This window comes from Bos mutus, chromosome 29, assembly GCF_027580195.1.
Source record: "Bos mutus isolate GX-2022 chromosome 29, NWIPB_WYAK_1.1, whole genome shotgun sequence".
Taxonomy (NCBI): Eukaryota; Metazoa; Chordata; class Mammalia; order Artiodactyla; family Bovidae; genus Bos; species Bos mutus.
In genome coordinates this window covers 17,985,068-18,008,426 of record NC_091645.1, presented here as the reverse complement: position 1 = coordinate 18,008,426, position 23,359 = coordinate 17,985,068, and the positions used below count along the sequence as shown (strand labels likewise).

At 39.1% G+C, this 23,359-nt stretch overlaps 1 protein-coding gene across 1 annotated transcript in view; it reads right to left on the bottom strand.

The window, feature by feature from the left end:
• The window catches only part of LOC102278578 (glycerophosphodiester phosphodiesterase domain-containing protein 4-like), a 156,758-nt gene that overhangs the window by 97,795 nt on the left and 35,604 nt on the right, over positions 1-23,359 (bottom strand). The window contains exons 3-4 of the mRNA XM_070365017.1: positions 8,679-8,772; positions 5,280-5,339 (exon numbers count right to left, since the gene is read on the bottom strand). Of these exons, the coding sequence (XP_070221118.1) occupies positions 5,280-5,339; positions 8,679-8,772 (154 nt within the window). The remainder of the gene's footprint in view (positions 1-5,279; positions 5,340-8,678; positions 8,773-23,359) is intronic.

The following is a 23,359-nucleotide window of genomic DNA, read 5'->3' as shown; positions in this document are numbered from 1 at the left end:
TTTCACTCTCCACTTTCACTTTCATCAACAGGCTTTTTAGTTCTTCTTCACTTTCTGTCACAAGGGTGGTGTCATCTGCATATCTGAGGTTATTGATATTCATCCCAGCAATCTTGATTCCAGCTTGTGCTTCCTCCAGCCCAGCATTTCTCATGATATACTCTGCATAGAAGTTAAATAAGCAGGGTGACAATATACAGCCTTGATGTACTCCTTTTCCTATTTGCCTACAGACTTATAATCAGAATTAGATCTAATAATACTTCAAGAGATGGCTTTATTAAATGTACTGACCAAACTCTACAGTATATGTAGGAAAAAATCCTAAGATGTTAAACAAGGAGAAAAGAATTCAGGACTGGGCTAAACTTATGTATGTACGGGCTTCTCTTGTGACTCAGCTGGTAAAGAATCCTGCAATGCGGGAGACTGGGTTCAATCCCTGGGTTGGGAAGATTCCCTGGAGAAGGGAAAGGCTACCCACTCCAGTATTCTGGCCCGGAGAATTCCATGGACTATATAGTCCATGGGGTCGCAAAGAGTCGGACATGACTGAGCAACTTTCACTATATGTGTGTGTGTGTGTGTGTGTGTGTAATTTATTTATTTATCCACCCTAAAGGAAGATATAAGCATCTGAATGCAGAGTTCCAAAGAATAGCAAGAAGAGCTAAGAAAGCCTTCTTCAGCAATCAATGCAAAGTAATAGAGGAAAACAACAGAATGGCAAAGACTAGAGATCTCTTCAAGAAAATTAGAGATACCAAGGGAACATTTCATGCAAAGATGAGCTCGATAAAGGACAGAAATGGTATGGACCTAACAGAAGCAGAACATATTAAGAAGAGATGGCAAGAATACACAGAAGAACTGTACAAAAAAGATCTTCACGACCCAGATAATCACGATGGTGTGATCACTGACCTAGAGCCAGACATCCTGGAATGTGAAGTCAAGTGGGCCTTAGAAAGCATCACTACGAACAAAGCTAGTGGAGGTGATGGAATTCCAGTTGAGCTATTTCAAATCCTGAAAGATGATGCTGTGAAAGTGCTGCACTCAATATGCCAGCAAATTGGGAAAACTCAGCAGTGGCCACAGGACTGGAAAAGGTCAGTGTTCATTCCAATCCCAAAGAAAGGCAGTGCCAAAGAATGCTCAAACTACTGCACAATTGCACTCATCTCACATGCTAGTAAAGTAATGCTCAAAATTCTCCAAGCCAGGCTTCAGCAATATGTGAACCGTGAACTTCCTGATGTTCAAGCTGGTTTTAGAAAAGGCAGAGGAACCAGAGATCAAATTGCCAACATTTGCTAGATCATGGAAAAAGCAAGAGAGTTCCAGAAAAACATCTATTTCTGCTTTATTGACTATGCCAAAGCCTTTGACTGTGTGGATCACAATAAACTGTGGAAAATTCTGAAAGAGATGGGAATACCAGACCACCTGATCTGCCTCTTGAGAAATCTGTATGCAGGTCAGGAAGCAACAGTTAGAACTGGACATGGAACAACAGACTGGTTCCAAATAGGAAAAGGAGTAGGTCAAGGCTATATACTGTCACCCTGCTTATTTAACTTATATGCAGAGTACATCGTGAGAAATGCTGGGCTGGAGGAAGCACAAGCTGGAATCAAGATGGCCGGGAGAAATATCAATAACCTCAGATATGCAGATGACACCACCCTTATGGCAGAAAGTGAAGAGGAACTAAAAAGCCTCTTGATGAAAGTGAAAGAGGAGAGTGACAAAGTTGGCTTAAAGCTCAACATTCAGAAAACTAAGATTATGGCATCTGGTCCCATCACTTCATGGGAAATAGATGGGGAAACAGTGAGAGTCCGTATTTTTCTGGGCTCCAAAATCACCACAGATGGTGATTGCAGCCATGAAATTAAAAGACACTTACTCCTTGGAAGGAAAGTTATGACCAACCTAGACAGCATATTCAAAAGCAGAGACATTACTTTGCCAACAAAGGTCCATCTAGTCAAGGCTATGATTTTTCCAGTAGTCATGTATGGATGTGAGAGTTGGACTATAAAGAAAGCTGAGTGCCGAAGAATTGATGCTTTTGAACTGTGGTGTTGGAGAAGACTCTTGAGAGTCCCTTGGACTGCAAGGAGATCCAACCAGTCCATCCTAAAGGAGATCAGTCCTGGGTATTCACTGGAAGGTCTGATGTTGAAGCTGAAACTCCAATACTTTGGCCACCTGTTGCGAAGAGCTAATTCATTTGAAAAGACCCTGATCCTGGGAAAGATTGAGGGCAGGAGGAGAAGGGAACAACAGAGGATGAGATTGTTGGATGGTATAACCAACTCCATGGACATGAGTTTGGGTGGCCTCGGGGAGTTGGTATTGGACTGGGAAGCCTGGTGTGCTGCAGTTCATTTGGTTGCAAAGAGTCAGACATGACTGAGCAACTGAACTGAACTGATACAGCAAAGGAAACAATTAACAAAATGAAAAGACTATCTTTTGAATGAGAGCAGGTATGTGGAAATCATAGGCTTGATAAGGGGTTAACATCCAAAATATATAAAGAGTTCATACAGCTCAACATTAAAAAAAGAAACAACCCAATTTAAAATTGGGCACAAGACCTGAATAGACATGTTTCCAAAGAAGACATAGAGATTGTGAAAAAGGCACATGAAAAGATGCTCAACATCACTAATCATCAGAAAAATGCAAAGCAAAACCACAATGAGTTATCACCTCACACCTGTCAGAATGGCTATTGTCAAAAACTCAACAAATAATATATGTTGGCAAGGATGTGGAAAAAAGGGAATCCTAGTACACATTGGTACAAATGTAAATTAATACAACCGCTATGAAACACCGTATGGAGGGTCCTCAAAAAAATTGAAAACAGAACTACCATATGTTCCACCAATTCCATTCCTGGAGTTATGCTAAAGAAAATGAAAACATCAATTCAAAAAGAAATATGCACCCTAATGCTCACAGCAGCTTTATTTACAATAGCCAAGATCTGGAAGCAATCTAGCTGTTCATCAACAACAGATGAATAGATAAAATGATGTGATGAGTGTGTGTGTGTGTGTGTGTGTGTGTGTGTGTGTGTGTACTTACACACAATGGAATACAACTAGGACATAAAAAAGAATGGAACTTTGCCATTTTCAAAAAATGGATGGGCCTGGAGGATACTATACTTAGTAAAGTACCTCAGACCGAGAATGAGAAATACTGTATGTTTTCATGCATATGCAGAATATACAAAATAAATGAATGAATATAATAGAACAGAAACAGACTCACAGATACAGAAAACAAACTAGTGGTTACTAGCAGAGAAAGGAGTAGGGGAGGAGCTAGATAGGGAAAGGGGATTAAGAGACACTAACTACTAGATATAAAACTTAGCAAGATACAAGGATGTTATGTACAGCACAGGGAATATAGCCAGCAGCTTATAATAATTTTAAATGGAATATAATATAAATATACTGATTACTATGTTACATACCTAACACTAATATAATACTGTAAACCAACTATACTTCAATTTAAAAAAAAAAATGGTAGCCGATGCATTATAAAATTGGGATGCCAGCAATTCCTTGGTGTAATATAGAAGAAAGAATTCAATGGTTTATTGAGAAAAGGTTTCTGGAATGCTATCACCTATAATAAGCTAACCCATACCATACTGGGCTCTATGGGCAGTCTCAGAGTCCACTGAAAAACACATAGTGAGAAAGTGTCAGCATCCTTGAAAAGCACCATAGTGGCCATGCTTTATGCCTAGATAAAGGTGAGGGGTGTTGCCACTCAAACTGGCTTCCTGAGTTCAAAGGCAATGATGAGATTCTACTGTGGCAGAGGCCAAATAGCAGCACTCACTTCCAGGGGCAAGGTAAGCATGGTTTCTGTAAAAGGCACAAGGCTAGAATGACAACCAGAATGGTACAACCGTAGGGTTATAACTTGGTAGTAACTAACTGATCATGCTGTCCCAATTCCAAAATAGATGGTGATCTCAACAGGCCTGTTTATATACTTTTCAGTCTACACTCTTTCCCTGTAAGAACTTACAACTTCAATTTCCATCTGTTCTAATCCTTAAATCTACATTTTCAGTTCATACTTTCCTTTTGAAAAAGAGGAAATTTAAGGAGACCACTCAGAGAATTTGACATGCTCCTGGATTTGAGGAAATACAAGGAAAACCATGCCTAAAAAAAGTCTATAAATACCAAGAAGCTATGCTGGAGATGCTCAAGCCCATGGCAGTATAAGACAAGGGAGGCAATGTTGGAAATGAGCTGCATGTCTTCAGATGCTGGATCAGTAATGACTGCGTCCTCATAACAGGTATGGATCCTTTGTAATTGCTAATATAACCTTAAAGGGCTTCAAACTAAGGGAGAGTCAAAAGGACCTTAGCAGAGAAGCATCAGGGAATACAGGAAGACAGGCATTCACTTTACCAAGAGAGTTGCAATCAAGGTTCTCAGCAGAAAGTGAAAGTGAAACTAAAGTTGCTCAGTCGTGTCCGGCTCTTTGCAACCCCATGTACTGTAGCCTACCAGGCTCCTCCGTCCATGGGATTTTCCAGGCAAGAATACTGGAGTGGATTGCCATTTCCTTCTCCAGGAGATCTTCCCAACCCAGGGATTGAACCCAGGTCTCCCGCATTGTAGGCAGACACTTTACTGTCTAAGCCACCAGGAAAGTCAGCAGAAGATACACATGGAAAAATCCATGCAGTTAAGAGCCAAAAACTGCATTTACTTGGTCCTGTTAGAATCAACCCCTCCCTGTGGGACTGTGTTCTTTCATCCTATCTCTCCTTTCCCTTAGCCATACTCTGGAAGAAAGGTAAAAGGACAATCATGCTCTTTCCACCACTGCAGGTCCCCAGCCCTGGGTCATGTGAAATAGGGGAAGGGAAATACTTCATGAAGTTGGAGTGAAGCAAAATTTTTAACGAATGAAACAAGATTGTTCTTGTGACTATAAAGGACTGGGGAAATAATGGAGGTTGCCTAAGATTTTATGGGAATGAAAAGAACAGAGTCACAGCGTCCATAGTAGGGAGAAAAAATAAAGTTTAGGTTCAGTTCCTTCAGTACATCAGTTACCTTTCTTACCAATTTAACGATTTCAACTAAAATGGTGTAAGTCGACTTTTTTTTATAAGGGGAACAACAAAACAAAGGAAAGCTCTGTATTTGACACAATGCTAAAGAGGCACATTCAGTCCTGGTCTCAGGACTCCTATGAAGATTCAGATGTCCTACCTTATGACACCAGTGCAGGTACAATTCAATCCCCTCCCAAAGCAACAAAAACCCAAGTACCTGAAAAAAGAAAAAAAAAAAAAAGATTATTTTGAAATCCCCAAGATGCTGCCAAAAACACTTTCCTGAATTCAAAATTCTTTCACAGTCTGGTATTACATTCACTTCTTGCTACATCAGCAGTTTTCATATGCTGGGAATTTGCCATTCTGTTCCTCTGCTAAAAAGCTCTCCCCTTTCCCATGCCACTGAAGCTTCAAAGAAAGTTCATGTGTCACCTCCTACTTGTACCTTTCACCAGCAACCCCTGGAAGAATTTATTATTATCTTCTCCAGGATTTTGCAAAGTTAGTATACTGATATCTTTCTTGAGTTCCTATGAATTTCTTGGTAGGTATTACCAAGAACACTTAGAGAACAGAGAGAACAGAGGTCACTTCTTAGAGAACAGAGGTCAGGGGCCAGCCTTTCCAAGGGTCATCTAAATAACCTTTCTTGAGGAGCCAGTGCCACTGTTATAACTACTAGCCACTATCATTAACATCAGTATTTAGGCAATAAATCTTAGATAGAATTTGAAGCTAAATCTAGCCAGTCACCAAGTCAGTGTGGAGACAGGAACGGAAAAACAGAGTCCTCAGATGCTCAGGATATGAATGAGAGAATGTATGAGACAGATTTTTATCAAAACAATTTCACGAATATAGTTCACTTGTTCTTTATTCAGCCTTATAAAATACCATTTTATTAAATATTATCTTGCCCATTTGGAAGAAAAGAAACTGAAGCCCAGAAGGCTGAGGCTCCACACCACAACTTCCAGGATGATTTTCCTAAATAGAAATCTGATTTATGCTTAATGCACTAGCTCACTTTTCAGGCCTTCCAAGGTCTGTCACAAGCCTATCCTTTTTCTTCAACATCCCCTGAATTCAGTTCAGTCACTCAGTCATATACAACTCTTTGTGACCCACGGACTGCAGCACATCAGGCCTCCCTGTCCATCATCAAATTGCAGAGTTTACTCAAACTCATGTCCATAGAGTTGGTGATGCCATCCAACCATCTCATCCTCTGTCATCCCTTTCTGTCCCCTTCTGTTCCAGCATCAGGGTCTTTTCCAATCAGTCAACTCTTCACATGAGGTGGCCAAAGTATTGGAGTTTAAGCTTCAGCATCAGTCCTTCCAAAAATCAGGACTGATTTTCTTTAGGATTGACTGGTTGCATCTCTTTGCAGTCCAAGAGACTCTCAAGAGTCTTCTCCAACACCACAGTTCGAAAGCATCAATTCTTCAGCATTCAGCTTTCTTTATAGTCCAACTCTCACATCCATACACAACTACTGGAAAAACCATAGTTTTGACTAGACAGACCTTTGTCAGCCAAGTAATTTCTCTGTTTTTTAATATGCTGTCTAGGTTGGTCATAGCTTTTCTTCCAAGGAACAAGTGTCTTTTAATTCCATGGCTGCAGTCACCATCTGCAGTGATTTTGGAGCCCAAGAAAAGAGTCTGTCACTGTTTCTGCTGTTTCCCCATCCATTTGCCATGGAGTGATGGGACCAGATGCCATGATCTTAGTTTTCTGAATGTTGCTTTAAACCAGCTTTTTCACTCTCCTCTTTCGCTTTCATCAAGAGACTCTTTAGTTCTTCTTCACTTTCTGCCATAAGGGTGGTATCATCTGCATATCTGAGGTTATTGATATTTCTCCCAGCAATCTTGATTCCAGTTTGTGCTTCATTCAGCCTGGCATTTCACATGATGGACTCTGCATATAAGTTAAATAAGCAATAACAATATTCAGCCATGGGAATGGACATACTCCATTCCCAATTTGGAACCAGTCTGTTGTTCCAGGTCCAGTTATAACTGTTGCTTCCTGACCTGCATACAGATTTCTCAGGAGGCAGGTAAGGTGGTCTGGCATTCCCATCTGTAAAAGAATTTTCCACAGTCTGTTGTGACCCACACAGTCAAGGGCTTTGGTGCAGTCAATAAAGCAGAAGTAGATATTTTTCTGGAACTGTCTTGCTTTTTTGATGATCCAACGGATGTTGGCAATTTGATCTCTGGTTCCTCTGCCTTTACTAAATCTGGAAGTTCCCAGGTCACATATTGAACCTGGCTTGGAGAATTTTGAGCATTACTTTGCTATCATATGAGATGAGTGCAATTGTGCAGTAGTTTGAACATTCTTTGGCATTGCCTTTCTTTGGGATTGGAATAAAAACTGACCTTTTCCAGTTCCATGGCCACTGTTGAGTTTTCCAAATTTGCTGGCATATTGAGTGCAGCACTTTAACAGCTTCATCTTTTAAGATTTAAGGACTATTATAACTTTATGTCTCATACCTGTCACTCTGAAGTGCCCCACATGAAAACAGAAACTGCATGTGTCTTGTTGATTTCTGTATCCTCAGTATTTATCACTCATATAATAATCAACACATTTTGTTGAATGAAAAATTAAGGCAAATATTAACTGATTTGGGGGTTGAGTTCTGTATCAGACAGGAAATCAGTGGAGACACGGAATCATGAAATCAGAGAAAGATATATATGCCCCATGTATAAAAGGGCACTGAAAAACTCCAATTAACTAAGAATCAGTCTCACAAGCTTTCCACTTCTTCAAATTTCCTGGCCTGAATTTCTCATACTACATGACCCTACTGTGTCAAGAAACATAGGCAGGGTCTCTACTGCCTAAAGATGTTTGCTAAAAGGTATTCTGCACCTGGACTAAGTGAAGTCGCTCAGTTAAGTCCAGCTCTTTGCGACCCCATGGACTGCAGCCTACCAGGTTCCTCAGTCTATGGAATTCTCCAGGCAAGAGGACCATAGTGGGTTGTCATTTCCTTCTCCAGGGGATCCTGACCCAGGGATTGAATCCAAGTCTTCCATATTACAGGCAGACACTTTACTGTCTGAGCCACCAGGTTAGTGCACCTGGACTAAGGGGCTAGCAACTGTGCATTAGAACAGGTTTGACATGCTAGCTAATTTATAAGACCCAGAAAGACTTACTCGTTAGGGGATAGGCTACAGAATGAGTAGTTCAATATGTAAAGGTACTGCCATGTGAAGGTGTGAGCATCTAAAATGATAATACTAAGTGAACCAGGAAGTAGGCTATGAAATAGAAGAGAAAAAGGATGTTCTACCACTCTTTCTAAGGGTCAAAGTGGTAAGACGCATCTTCTAACAGCACAAGCCTTTTTTCCTACATCTATCCCTCCTGCCTAATATTCAAGTGGTTAATGTAAATGCCAACTCTGCGAAGTGTGATCTGAGGTTCTGAGGGCTCCCAGCACCAACTGAGAACCATGCCACAGACAGAGTACCTAGTGAGGCTACTCATGAAAGGAGTGGGAGAAACAGAAAACATTACTCACCAACAGCAATGATGTGTAGGCAGCCAGGATCCCAAGGAAACTCAGTAAGACAATGGACCAGAAGAACCAGAGCCCTGTACCTATAAAAATGACCCTGCAAAAATAGTTTCAATCCTTAAAATACAGTAAAAAAAAAAATATATAGTAGCATCTACATCAAGGATAGGGGCGACAAGACCAACTAGATGAGGTATAAGAAAACAGAGGGAGATACGAGAAGCAATTTGGGAACAGATGTGTGAAGAGCTTTGGGGATATTTAGTGAAATTTTAACTTTGTCCTAATGGCAACTGGGTGCTTTAAATGGGGCTCTGTATAAGTGGTATCATTTTTAAAAAGTTATTCAGAATATATATTCAAAACACATATTCTCTTTTATCTTTATTTTTTCCTAATTTTATTTTATTTTTAAACTTTACATAATTGTATTAGTTTTGCCAAATATCAAAATGAATCCGCCACAGGTATACATGTGTTCCCCATCCCGAACCCTCCTCCTTCCTCCCTCCCCATACCATCCCCCTGGGCCGTCCCAGTGCACCAGCCCCAAGCATCCAGCATCGTGCATCGAACCTGGACTGGCAACTCGTTTCCCACACGATATTTTACATGTTTCATTGCCATTCTCCCAAATCTTCCCACCCTCTCCCTCTCCCACAGAGTCCATAAGACTGTTCTATACATCAGTGTCTCTTTTGCTGTCTCGTACACCGGGTTATTGTTACCATCTTTCTAAATTCCATATATATGCGTTAGTATACTGTATTTATGTTTTTCCTTCTGGCTTACTTCACTCTGTATAATAGGCTCCAGTTTCATCCACCTCATTAGAACTAATTCAAATGTATTCTTTTTATTGGCTGAGTAATACTCCATTGTGTATATGTACCACCGCTCTCTTATCCATTCATCTGCTGATGGACATCTAGGTTGCTTCCATGTCTTGGCTATTATAAACAGTTCTGCGATGAACATTGGGGTACACGTGTCTCTTTCCCTTCTGGTTTCCTCAGTGTGTATGCCCAGCAGTGGGGTTGCTGGATCATAAGGCAGTTCTATTTCCAGTTTTTTAAGGAATCTCCACACTGTTCTCCATAGTGGCTGTACTAGTTTGCATTCCCACAAACAGTGTAAGAGGGTCCCTTTCTCCACACACCTCTCCAGCATTTATTATTTGTAGACTTTTGGATCGCAGCCATTCTGACTGGTGTGAAATGGTACCTCATAGTGGTTTTGATTTGCATTTCTCTGATAATGATTGATGTTGAGCATCTTTTCATGTGTTTGTTAGCCATCTGTATGTCTTCTTTGGAGAAATGTCTATTTAGTTCTTTGGCCCATTTTTTGATTGGGTCGTTTATTTTTCTGGAGTTGAGCTGTAGGAGTTGCTTGTATATTTTTGAGATTAGTTGTTTGTCGGTTGCTTCATTTGCTATTATTTTCTCCCATTCTGAAGGCTGTCTTTTCACCTTGCTAATAGTTTCCTTTGATGTGCAGAAGCTTAAGGTTAATTAGGTCCCATTTGTTTATTTTTGCTTTTATTTCCGATATTCTGGGAGGTGGGTCATAGAGGATCCTGCTGTGATGTATGTCGGAAAGTGTTTTGCCTATGTTCTCCTCTAGGAGTTTTATAGTTTCTGGTCTTACGTTTAGATCTTTAATCCATTTTGAGTTTATTTTTGTGTATGGTGTTAGAAAGTGGTCCAGTTTCATTCTTTTACAAGTGGTTGACCAGATTTCCCAGCACCACTTGTTAAAGAGATTGTCTTTAATCCATTGTATATTCTTGCCTCCTTTGTCAAAGATAAGGTGTCCATATGTGCGTGGATTTATCTCTGGGCTTTCTATTTTATTCCATTGATCAATATTTCTGTCTTTGTGCCAGTACCATATTTTCTTGATAACTGTGTCTTTGTAGTAGAGCCTGAAGTCAGGTAGGTTGATTCCTCCAGTTCCATTCTTCTTTCTCAAGATCGCTTTAGCTATTCGAGGTTTTTTGTATTTCCATACAAATTGTGAAATTATTTGTTCTAGCTCTGTGAAGAATACTGTTGGTAGCTTGATAGGGATTGCATTGAATCTATAAATTGCTTTGGGTAGTATACTCATTTTCACTATATTGATTCTTCCAATCCATGAACATGGTATATTTCTCCATCTATTAGTGTCCTCTTTGATTTCTTTCACCAGTGTTTTATAGTTTTCTACATATAGGTCTTTAGTTTCTTTAGGTAGATATATTCCTAAGTATTTTATTCTTTCCGTTGCAATGGTGAATGGAATTGTTTCCTTAATTTCTCTTTCTGTTTTCTCATTATTAGTGTATAGGAATGCAAGGGATTTCTGTGTGTTGATTTTATACCCTGCAACTTTACTATAGTCATTGATTATTTCTAGTAATTTTCTGGTGGAATCTTTAGGGTTTTCTATGTAGAGGATCATGTCATCTGCAAATAGTGAGAGTTTTACTTCTTCTTTTCCAATTTGGATTCCTTTTATTTCTTTTTCTGCTCTGATTGCTGTGGCCAAAACTTCCAAAACTATGTTGAATAGTAATGGTGAAAGTGGGCACCCTTGTCTTGTTCCTGACTTTAGAGGAAATGCTTTCAATTTTTCACCATTGAGGATAATGTTTGCTGTGGGTTTGTCATATATAGCTTTTATTATGTTGAGGTATGTTCCTTCTATTCCTGCTTTCTGGAGAGTTTTTATCATAAATGGATGTTGAATTTTGTCAAAGGCTTTCTCTGCATCTATTGAGATAATCATATGGTTTTTATTTTTCAATTTGTTAATGTGGTGTATTACACTGATTGATTTGCGGATATTGAAGAATCCTTGCATCCCTGGGATAAAGCCCACTTGGTCATGGTGTATGATCTTTTTAATGTGTTGTTGGATTCTGATTGCTAGAATTTTGTTAAGGATTTTTGCATCTATGTTCATCAGTGATATTGGCCTGTAGTTTTCTTTTTTTGTGGCATCTTTGTCAGGTTTTGGTATTAGGGTGATGGTGGCCTCATAGAATGAGTTTGGAAGTTTACCTTCCTCTGCAATTTTCTGGAAGAGTTTGAGCAGGATAGGTGTCAGCTCTTCTCTAAATTTTGGGTAGAATTCAGCTGTGAAGCCGTCTGGACCGGGGCTTTTGTTTGCTGGAAGATTTTTGATTACAGTTTCAATTTCCATGCTTGTGATGGGTCTGTTAAGATTTTCTATTTCTTCCTGGTCCAGTTTTGGAAAGTTGTAATTTTCTAAGAATTTGTCCATTTCTTCCACGTTGTCCATTTTATTGGCATATAATTGTTGATAGTAGTCTCTTATGATCCTTTGTATTTCTGTGTTGTCTGTTGTGATCTCTCCATTTTCGTTTCTAATTTTGTTGATTTGATTTTTCTCCCTTTGTTTCTTGATGAGTCTGGCTAATGGTTTGTCAATTTTATTTATCCTTTCAAAGAACCAGCTTTTGGCTTTGTTGATTTTTGCTATGGTCTCTTTTGTTTCTTTTGCATTTATTTCTGCTCTAATTTTTAAGATTTCTTTCCTTCTACTAACCCTGGGGTTCTTCATTTCTTCCTTTTCTAGTTGCTTTAGGTGTAGAGTTAGGTTATTTATTTGACTTTTTCTTGTTTCTTGAGGTGTGCCTGTATTGCTATGAACTTTCCCTAAGGACTGCTTTTACCGTGTCCCACAGGTTTTGGGTTGTTGTGTTTTCATTTTCATTCGTTTCTATGCAAATTTTGATTTTTTTTGATTTCTTCTGTGATTTGTTGGTTATTCAGCAGCGTGTTGTTCAGCCTCCATATGTTGGAATTTTTAATAGTTTTTCTCCTGTAATTGAGATCTAATCTTACTGCATTGTGGTCAGAAAAGATGCTTGGAATGATTTCTATTTTTTTGAACTTACCAAGGCTAGCTTTATGGCCCAGGATGTGATCTATCCTGGAGAAGGTTCCATGTGCACTTGAGAAAAAGGTGAAATTCATTGTTTTGGGATGAAATGTCCTATAGATATCAATTAGGTCTAACTGGTCTATTGTATCATTTAAAGTTTGTGTTTCCTTGTTAATTTTCTGTTTAGTTGATCTATCCATAGGTGTAAGTGGGGTATTAAAGTCTCCCACTATTATTGTGTTATTGTTAATTTCTCCTTTCATACTTGTTAGCATTTGTCTTACGTACTGTGGTGCTCCCGTGTTGGGTGCATATATATTTACAATTGTTATATCTTCTTCTTGGATTGATCCTTTGATCATTATGTAGTGACCTTCTTTGTCTCTTTTCACAGCCTTTGTTTTAAAGTCTATTTTATCTGATATGAGTATTGCTACTCCTGCTTTCTTTTGGTCCCTATTTGCATGGAAAATCTTTTTCCAGGCCTTCACTTTCAGTCTGTATGTGTCCCCTGTTTTGAGGTGGGTCTCTTGTAGACAACATATTTAGGGGTCTTGTTTTTGTATCCATTTAGCCAGTCTTTGTCTTTTGGTTGGGGCATTCAACCCATTTACGTTTAAGGTAATTACTGATAAGTATGATCCTGTTGCCATTTACTTTATTGTTTTGGGTTCGAGTTTATACACCGTTTTTGTGTTTCCTGTCTAGAGAATATCCTTTAGTATTTGTTGGAGAGCTGGTTCGGTGGTGCAGAATTCTCTCAGCTTTTGCTTGTCTGAAAAGCTGTTGATTTCTCCTTCATACTTGAATGAGATCCTTGCTGGGTACAATAATCTGGGCTGTAGGTTATTTTCTTTCATCATTTTAAGTATGTCTTGCCATTCCCTCCTGGCTTGAAGAGTTTCTATTGAAAGATCAGCTGTTATCCTTATGGGAATTCCCTTGTGTGTTATTTGTTGTTTTTCCCTTGCTGCTTTTAATATTTGTTCTTTGTGTTTGATCTTTGTGAATTTGATTAATATGTGTCTTGGGGTGTTTCTCCTTGGGTTTATCCTGTTTGGGACTCTCTGGGTTTCTTGGACTTGGGTGATTATTTCCTTCCCCATTTTAGGGAACTTTTCAACTATTATCTCCTCAAGTATTTTCTCATGGTCTTTCTTTTTGTCTTCTTCTTCTGGAACCCCTATGATTCGAATGTTGTAGCGTTTAATATTGTCCTGGAGGTCTCTGAGATTGTCCTCATTTCTTTTACTTCGTTTTTCTTTTATCCTCTCTGATTCATTTATTTCTACCATTCTATCTTCTAATTCACTAATCCTGTCTTCTGCCTCTGTTATTCTACTATTTGTTGCCTCCAGAGTGTTTTTAATTTCACTTATTGCATTATTCATTATATATTGACTCTTTTTATTTCTTCTAGGTCCTTGTTAAACCTTTCTTGCATCTTCTCAATCCTTGTCTCCAGGCTATTTATCTGTGATTCCATTTTAGTTTCAAGATTTTGGATCAATTTCACTATCATTATTCGGAATTCTTTATCAGGTAGATTCCCTATCTCTTCCTCTTTTGTTTGGTTTGGTGGGCATTTATCCTGTTCCTTTATCTGCTGAGTATTCCTCTGTCTCTTCATCTTGTTTAAATTGCTGAGTTTGGGGTGTCCTTTCTGTATTCTGGCAGTTTGTGGAATTCTCTTTATTGTGGCATTTCCTCACTGTGTGTGGGTTTGTACAGGTGGCTTGTCAAGGTTTCCTGCTTAGGGAAGCTTGTGTCGGTGTTCTGGTGGGTGGAGCTGTATTTCTTCTCTCTGGAGTGCAATGAAATGTCCAGTAATGAGTTATGAGATGTCTATAGTTTTGGGGTGACTTTGGGCAGCCTGTATCTTGAAGCTCAGGGCTGTGTTTCTTTGTTGCTGGAGAATTTGCTTGGTATGTCTTGCCCTGGAACTTATTGGCCCTTGTGTGGTGCTTGGTTTCAGTGTCGGTATGGAGGCATTTGATGAGCTCCTGTCAATTAATGTTCCTTGGAGTCAGGAGTTCCCCTGGAGTCAGGGTTTGGACTTAAGTCTCCTGCTTCCGGTTATCGGTCTTATTTTTACAGTAGTTTCAAAACTTCTCCTTCTATACAGCACCATTGATAAAACATCTACATTAAAGATGAAAAGTTTCTCTACAGTGAGGGTCACTCAGAGAGGTTCACAGGGTTACATGGAGAAGAGAAGAGGGAGAAGGGAGTTAGAGGTGACCCAAATGAGATGAGGTGAATCAATAGTGGAGAGAGTGGGCTAGCCAGTAGTCACTTCCTTATGTGCACTCCACAACTGGACCACTCAGAGATGTTCACGGGTTATACAGAGAAGAGAAGAAGGAGGAAGGTAACAGAGGTGGCCAGAAGGATAAAGGGGGAATGAAAAGGAGGGAGACAGATCCAGCCAGTAATCAGTTCCTAAGTGTTCTCCACCGTCTGGAACACACAGAAATTCACAGAGTTGGGTAGAGTAGAGAGGGGTTAGGGAGGAGACACAGGCGACCTGGTGGAGAAAAAGGAGAGTCCAAAGGGAGAGAGAGCAGTCAAGCCAGTAATCTCACTCCCTAGTGAAAAATGGGTCCTGAAGATTGGGTCCTTAAAGGTACAAAATTGGTAACAAATACATAAAAGCAAAAATTAAAAATCTAGAGTAGAGTTTGGAATTTCAAAAATACGATGTTAAAGAAAAGAAGAAGGAAAAGAGAGAGAGGAAAAAATGAACAAACAAAAACAAACAAGGTCGCGAAAATTATAAAGAAAGTACAGGTACAAAATTGATAACTAATACCAGAGAGCAAAAATTAAAAATCTAGAGTAGAGTTTGGAATTTCAAAAATACGATGTTAAAGAAAAGAAGAAGGAAAAGAAAGAGAGAAAAAACGAACAAACATAAACAAACAAGGTCGCGAAAATTATAAAGAAAGTACAGGTACAAAATTGATAACTAATACCAGAAAGCAAAAATTAAAAATCTAGAGTAGAGTTTGGAATTTCAGAAATACAATGTTAAAAAAAAAAAAGAAGAAGAAGAAAAATAAAGAGAGAAAACAAACAAACAAATACGAACAATGTCACAAAAATTATAAAGAAAATACAGGTACAAAATTGATGTCAAATACAAAAAGCATAAATTAAAAATCTAGAGTAAAGTTTGGAATTTCAGATATACAATGTTATATAAAAGAAGAAGAGAAAGAAACAGAGAAGAAAAAAAAAAAAGTCACAGAAATTATATAAAAAAAAAACTATAGGTACAAAATTGATAACATATACCAAAAAGCGAAAATTAAAAATCTAGAGTAGAGTTTGGAATTTCAAAAATACAATGTTAAAGAAAAGAAAAAAAAAAAAAAAAAAAAAAAAAACAAGGTCAAAAAATTATAAAATATATATATATGAAGTTTGCTGAAGAAGAAGAAAAAAATAGGGTCTTTTTTTTTTTTTTTTTGCAAAGTAATAGGTTATAAAAGTGAAAATTAAAGGAACAATAGAGGACTTAAAATTTTTTAATTTAAAAAAAAAAAGAAAGAAAGAATGATCGTAAAAATAATAAAAAATATATCTAGGACTTTTTTTTTGTGTGTGTGGGTGTCAAAACACATATTCTCTTTTAAAAACAATATAATATAGAAGTTCTGGAATTCTAAAAGAGAAAAAGTCTACTGCCTTAATAAAACTTAACACTTTCCATTTTGGAAGGTTTCTGGCTTATGTGAATGTACGTTTTCTTATATAACTGCAAGCCACCATGTCAATTTCTCTATCCTGTGTAAGATATTTGACCTCTTTAAAAACTGCCTTGACATGTTCTATTCCTAAAGGAGATTGTGAGAGAAAACTGTTAATGATAAGCTAAGAGAAAGAGGATTAAATTTGTTCCATGTATTGTATATCAAAACTGTTTTAGACTGTTCATTTCAAGATAACAGAGATTACCTTCTCACCATATAAAACCTGGAGAAATTATATTTTAACAATACAGACCTATAACTTGTCTTACTGCACTTTGAAGACATTGCATTTTTTACAAACTGAAGGTTTGTGGCAACCATACATCAAGCAAGACTATTGGCATCATTTTTCCAATAGCATTTGCTTACTTCCTATCTCTGTATCACATTTTGGCAATTCTTGCAATATTTCAAGATTTTTCATTTCTATTATATTTGTTGTAGTGATTTGTGATCAAAGATCTTTAGTGTTACTACCACTACTTGCTGAAGGCAAGTTATTCATAAATAGCTATGATTAGCTATCTAGCAATAAAATAATTTTTAACTAAGGCATGAAAATTTTTTATAAATAATGCTATGATACTCTTACAGACTACAGTATAGTAATGGTACAGTATAAAAAGAACCTTTATGTGCACTGAGAAACCAAAAGACTGTGTGATTTGCTTTATTCCTATATTCACTGTATTGCTGTGGTCTGGAAATGAACCCTCAATATCTCCAAGGTATGTCTGTATAAAATATAGATGTGTGAAGAAAAACCACATTACAAATAAGTAAGGAAATTCTCCTTGGTGAGGAGTTATACATCAAGAAGAATGTAATAAGCAAGCAGCTATCCGAGCAAGACCTATCCCAGATCAAGACGCTAACAGTACTCTGTAAAAGATAAGCTCACAGACAGCAATCAAAACATGTAAGGAGTGTCAACAAATTCACGCAGTATGTCAATTAAAAGAATAATCTGAATAGTAAAAACGTAATTAATAGAATGATCAAAAAAGAACGATGAAGTAATCAAGATCTTCAGAAAAAGAAAGGTCTCACATTCATATAACTAAAATAGATGTTTTAAAACAAGCACATTATCAAAACAATAAAATGGAAATCTTAGAAAACTTGCAAGATAACCTATAATGAAAAAGGTCTGAAAAATATATATATATGTATGCACGTGTGTGTGTGTGTGTGTGTGTGTGTGTGTGTGTGTATAGCTGAATCACTTTGCTTACACTTGTAAATTAGTTATTTTGTTGCTGTTTTAGTTGCTAAGTTGTGTCCAACTCTCTGTGAGCCCCTGGACTGTAGCCCACCAGGTTCCTCTGTCCATGAGTTTCCCACACAAGAATACTGGAGTGGGTTGCCATTTCCTTCTCCAGAGGATCTCCCTGACCCAAGGATCAAATCCACACACCTTGCATTACCAGGTAGATTCTTTACCACTGAGCTACCAAGGAGGCAAATTAGCCATATTTCAATTTTTTTTAATGAAAGATGGACTTAATAGCTGTTGAGATACAGTCAAAGAATTCAGCAAACTGCTTAGCCAAGTAATGATACTGACTTCTTTTTCCAAGTGAGGAAGTTAAAGTTTACTATTTAATGGTGCCTCTATCTTCCCTAATCATTTCTCTGGCCACATCTATTTTCCTCCACTCCCTCTGAACCTAAAAGGTCTTCTTTTGTACATTCAATCACATGTTAAATATTGATATTGTTATAGTTTAGCTCAGCTCAAAATCCTCTCACCAAATTCAGGTAAAGTTACCACCCACTCACCATGAACTGCAGGAAGAATTTTACATGTTTTTTTTTTTTTTTTTTTTTTTTTCTCTTTCCGTCTTCTAGTTCTTGACCTATGGATTTGTACTCACTATAGGGAGTAGTAGTCAGGTAGCATGGAAATGAGAAGAATGAAAAGGTGTTTGTTTAGCTGAGCGGAATTGAAAAAAGTGGAGGGGGCGGTCCTAAGATGGTGGAGGAATAGGACGGGGAGACAACTTTCTCCCCCACAAATTCATCGAAAGAACGTTTGAACACTGAGCAAATTCCACAAAACAACTTCTGAATGCTGGCAGAGGACATCAGGCACCCAGAAAGGTAGCCCATTGTCTTTGAAAAGAGGTAAGAACAAATATAAAAGATAAAAAGAGAGACAAAAGAGGCAGGGACAGAGATCCGTCCTGGGAAAGGAGTCTTAAAAAAGAGAGAAGTTTCAGTGCACCAGCCCCAAGCATCCAGTATCCTGCATCGAACCTTGTAAAGTAATTAACCTCCAATTAAAATAAATAAATTTATATTTTAAAAAAATAAAATAAAATCTCCTTTCAAATGTAAAAAAAAAAAAAAAAAAAGTTTATTGCAAAAAAAAAAGAGAGAGAGAAGTTTCCAAACACCAGGAAATACCCTCACCAGCGAGTCTGTGGCAAGCCTTGGAACCTCAGAGGGCAACATAACCAGGAAGAAAAATAAATAAATAATTAAAACCCACAGATTACGTGCCTAACGGCAACTCCCAGCAGAGAAGCAGAGCAGACGCTCGCATCTGCCACTAGCAAGCAGGGACTGGACAGGGAGGCGTGGGCTGCTTTGCTTAGGGTAAGGACCAGGCATGAATGCCCCAAGGGCAATCTGAGGGAACTAACTAGAACTAACTTGAGATAGCAACCCAGACTGTGGGATAGCTATCCCATGAAAAGCCCTAACCTAAGACACCGCCAGGCCTGCTCACAGAACAAAGGACCATCCACCGCCGGAGACAGGCAGGCGAGGGCAGCCAGAGTCTGCACCTTTGTGGAGTACCTGAGAACCTGAACCTGAGCGACTTAGGCCTGGGAAGTACATACAACCCAGGGCCCACCCCAGACAATTCCTGGCAGAGCAATCTACAGCCTGAGCAGCGTAGACAGGGAAAGCACATACATCATGAGCAGGGGCAAACCCAGTGTGGCCAAGACACTGCGAGCACTCCCCACACACGCCAGTGATATTTATTTGCAGTGTTCCTCCCTCCCCACAGCACATCTGAACATGTGAACCTAAAAAAGTGACCACCACTGCCCCTCTAGTGTCAGGGTGGAAATCAGACACTGAAGAGATCAGCAAACAGAAGAAGCTAAAATAAACAGAGGGAACCACTTTGGAAGTGACAGGTGCAATAGATTAAAACCCTGCAGTTAGCACTGACTACATAGGAAGGGGCCTATAGATCTTGAGAAGTATAAGCTGGATCAAGGAACTATCTAAAGATGAACTGACCCCACACTGTCCAGAACAACACCAGAGAAAGTCCTAGATATGTTTTTACTATTATCATTTTTTAAATTTAAAAAATTTTTTTTATTTTTAAGTCCTCTATTACTCCCTTAATTTTCATTTTTATAACCTACTATTACTTTGCAAAAATAAAAGACCCAATTTTTAAAGCAAACTTCATATATATATATTTCATAATTTTTGTGACTTGCTTTTTTATTTAATATTGTATTTTTGAGAATCTAACCTCTACTCTAGATTTTTAATCTTTGCTTTTTGGTATTTGTTATCAATTTTGTACCTTTAAGAACCCTATCTTCAATACCCATTTTTACTTGGGAGCGAGATTACTGGCAGGATTGCTCTCTCCCACTTTGGACTTTCCTTTTCCTCCACTAGGTCGCCTCTATCTCCTCCCTCCCCTTTCTCTTCTCTACCCAATTCTGTGAATCTCTTTGTGTGTTCCAGGCTGTGGAGAACACTTAGGGAACTGATTACTGGCTAGATCTGTTGCTCTCCTTTTGATTCCCCCCTTTTATCCTCATGGCCACCTCTGTCTCCTTCCTCCTTTTTCTCTTCTCTGTGTAACTCCGTGAACATCTCTGATGGATCCAGACTGTGGAGAGCACACAGGGAAGTGAATACTGGCTAGCTTGCTCTCGCCCCTTTTGATTCCCCCTCTTCTCCTCCTGTTCACCTCTATCTCCCTCCTCCCTCTTCTCTTCTCCATGTAACTCTGTGTACCTCACCAGGTGTCCCCCACTGTGGAGAAACTTTTCATCATTAACCTAGATGTTGTATCATCGGTGCTATATAGATATAGAAGTCTTGAGGCTACTGTAAGAATAAGACTGAAAACCAGAGGCAACAGAGGTAAATCCATGCACCTATGGACATCTTATCTTTGACAAAGGAGGCAAGAATATACAATGGAGAAAAGACAATCTTTTTAACAAGTGGTGCTGGGAAAACTGGTCAATCACTTGTAAAAGAATGAAACTAGAACACTTTCTAACACCATACACAAAAATAAACTCAAAATGGATTAAAGATCTAAATGTAAGACCAGAAACGATAAAACTCCTAGAGGAAAACATAGGCAAAAAACTCTCCAACATAAATCACAGCAGGATTCTCTATGACCCACCTTCCAGAATATTGGGAATAAAAGCAAAAATAAACAAATGGGACCTAATTAAAATTAAAAGCTTCTGCACAACAAAGGAAACTATAAGCAAGGTGAAAAGACAGCCTTAAGACTGGGAGAAAATAATAGCAATTGAAGCAACTTTCAAAGAATTAATCTCAAAAATATACAAGCAACTCCTGCAGCTCCATTCCAGAAAAATAAACGACCCAATCAAAAAATGGGCCAAAGACCAAAACAGACATTTCTCCAAAGAAGACATACTGATAGCTAACAAACACATGAAAAGATGCTCAACATTGCTCATTATCAGAGAAATGCAAATCAAAACCACAATGAGGGACCATTTCAAGCCAGTCAGAATAGCTGCTATCCAAAAGTCTACAAGCAATAAATGCTGGAGAGGGTGTGGAAAAAAGGGAACCCTCTTACACTGTTGGTGGGAATGCAAACTAGTACAGCCATTATGGAGAACAGTGTGGAGATTCCTTAAAAAACTGGAAACAGAACTGCCATCAGATCAGATCAGATCAGATCAGTCGCTCAGTCATGTCCGACTCTTTCCTACCCCATGAATCGCAGCACACCAGGCCTCCCTGTCCATCACCAACTCCCGGAGTTCACTGAGACTCACATCCATAGAGTCAGTGATACCACCCAGCCATCTCATCCTCTGTCGTCCCCTTCTCCTCCTGCCCCCAATCCCTCCCAGCATCAGAGTCTTTTCCAATGAGTCAACTCTTCGCATGAGGTGGCCAAAGTACTGGAGCTTCAGCTTTAGCATCATTCCTTCCAAAGAAATCCCAGGGCTGATCTCCTTCAGAATGGACTGGTTGGATCTCCTTGCAATCCAAGAGACTCTCAAGAGTCTTCTCCAACACCACAGTTCAAAAGCATCAATTCTTCGGTGCTCAGCCTTCTTCACAGTCCAACTCTCACATCCATACATGACCACTGGAAAAACCATAGCCTTGACTAGACAAACCTTTGTTGGCAAAGTAATGTCTCTGCTTTTGAATATGCTATCTAGGTTGGTCATAACTTTCCTTCCAAGGAGTAAGCGTCTTTTAATTTCATGGCTGCAGTCACCATCTGCAGTGATTTTGGAGCCCAGAAAAATAAAGTCTGACACTGTTTCCACTGTTTCCCCATCTATTTCCCATGAAGTGATGGGACTGGATGCCATGATCTTCGTTTTCTGAATGTTGAGCTTTAAGCCAACTTTTTCACTCTCCTCTTTCACTTTCCTCAAGAGGCCGTTTAGTTCTTCTTCATTTCTGCCATAAGGGTTGTGTCATCTGCATATCTGAAGTTATTGATATTTCTCCTGGCAATCTTGATTCCAGCCTGTGCTTCATCCAGTCCAGCATTTCTCATGATGTACTCTGCATGTAAGTTAAATAAGCAGGGTGACAATATACAGCCTTGACATACTCCTTTTCCTATTTGGAACCAGTCTGTTGTTCCATGTCCAGTTCTAACTGTTGCTTCCTGACCTGCATACAGATTTCTCAAGAGGCAGGTCAGGTGGTCTGGTATTCCCATCTCTTTCAGAATTTCCCACAGTTTATTGTGATCCACACAGTAAAAGGCTTTGGCATAGGCAATAAAGCAGAAATAGATGTTTTTCTGGAATTCTCTTACTTTTTCCATGATCCAGCAGATGTTGGCAATTTGATCTCTGGTTCCTCTGCCTTTTCTAAAACCAGCTTGAACATCAGGAAGTTCATGGTTCACATATTGCTGAAGCCTGGCTTGGAGAATTTTGAGCATTACTTTACTAGCGTGTGAGATGAGTGCAATTGTGCAGTAGTTTGAGCATTCTTTGGCATTGCCTTTCTTTGGGATTGGAATGAACACTGACCTTTTCCAGTCCTGTGGCCACTGCTGAGTTACCCTTCGTCCAAGATAAGGAGCAATGGCTGCACTTTGCTGGAGCAGCCGTGAAGAGATACCCCACGCCCAAGGTAAGAGAAACCCAAGTAAGATGGTAGGTGTTGCAAGAGGGCATCAGAGGGCAAACACACTGAAACCATACTCACAGAAAACTAGTCAGTCTAATCACACTAGGACCACAGCCTTGTCTAACTCAATGAAACTAAGCCATGACCGTGGGGCAACCCAAGACAGGCGGGTCATGGTGGAGAGATTTGACAGAATGTGATCCACTGGAGAAGGGAGTGGCAAACCACTTCAGTATTCTTTCCTTGAGAACCCCATGAACAGTATGAAAAGGCAAAATGATAGGATACTGAAAGAGAAACTCCCCAGGTCAGTAGGTGCCCAATATGCTACTGGAAATCAGTGGAGAAATAACTCCAGAAAGAATGAAGGGATGGAGCCAAAGCAAAAACAATACCCAGCTGTGGACGTGACTGGTAATAGAAGCAAGGTCCGATGCTGTAAAGAGCAATATTGCATAGGAACCTGGAATGTCAGGTCCATGAATCAAGGCAAATTGGAAGTGGTCAAACAAGAGATGGCAAGAGTGAATGTCAACATTCTAGGAATCAGTGAACTGAAATGGACTGGAATGGGTGAATTTAACTCAGAACTGCCATATGGCCCAGCAATCCCACTGCTGGGTATTCACACTGAGGAAACCAGAATTCAAAGAGACACGTGTACCC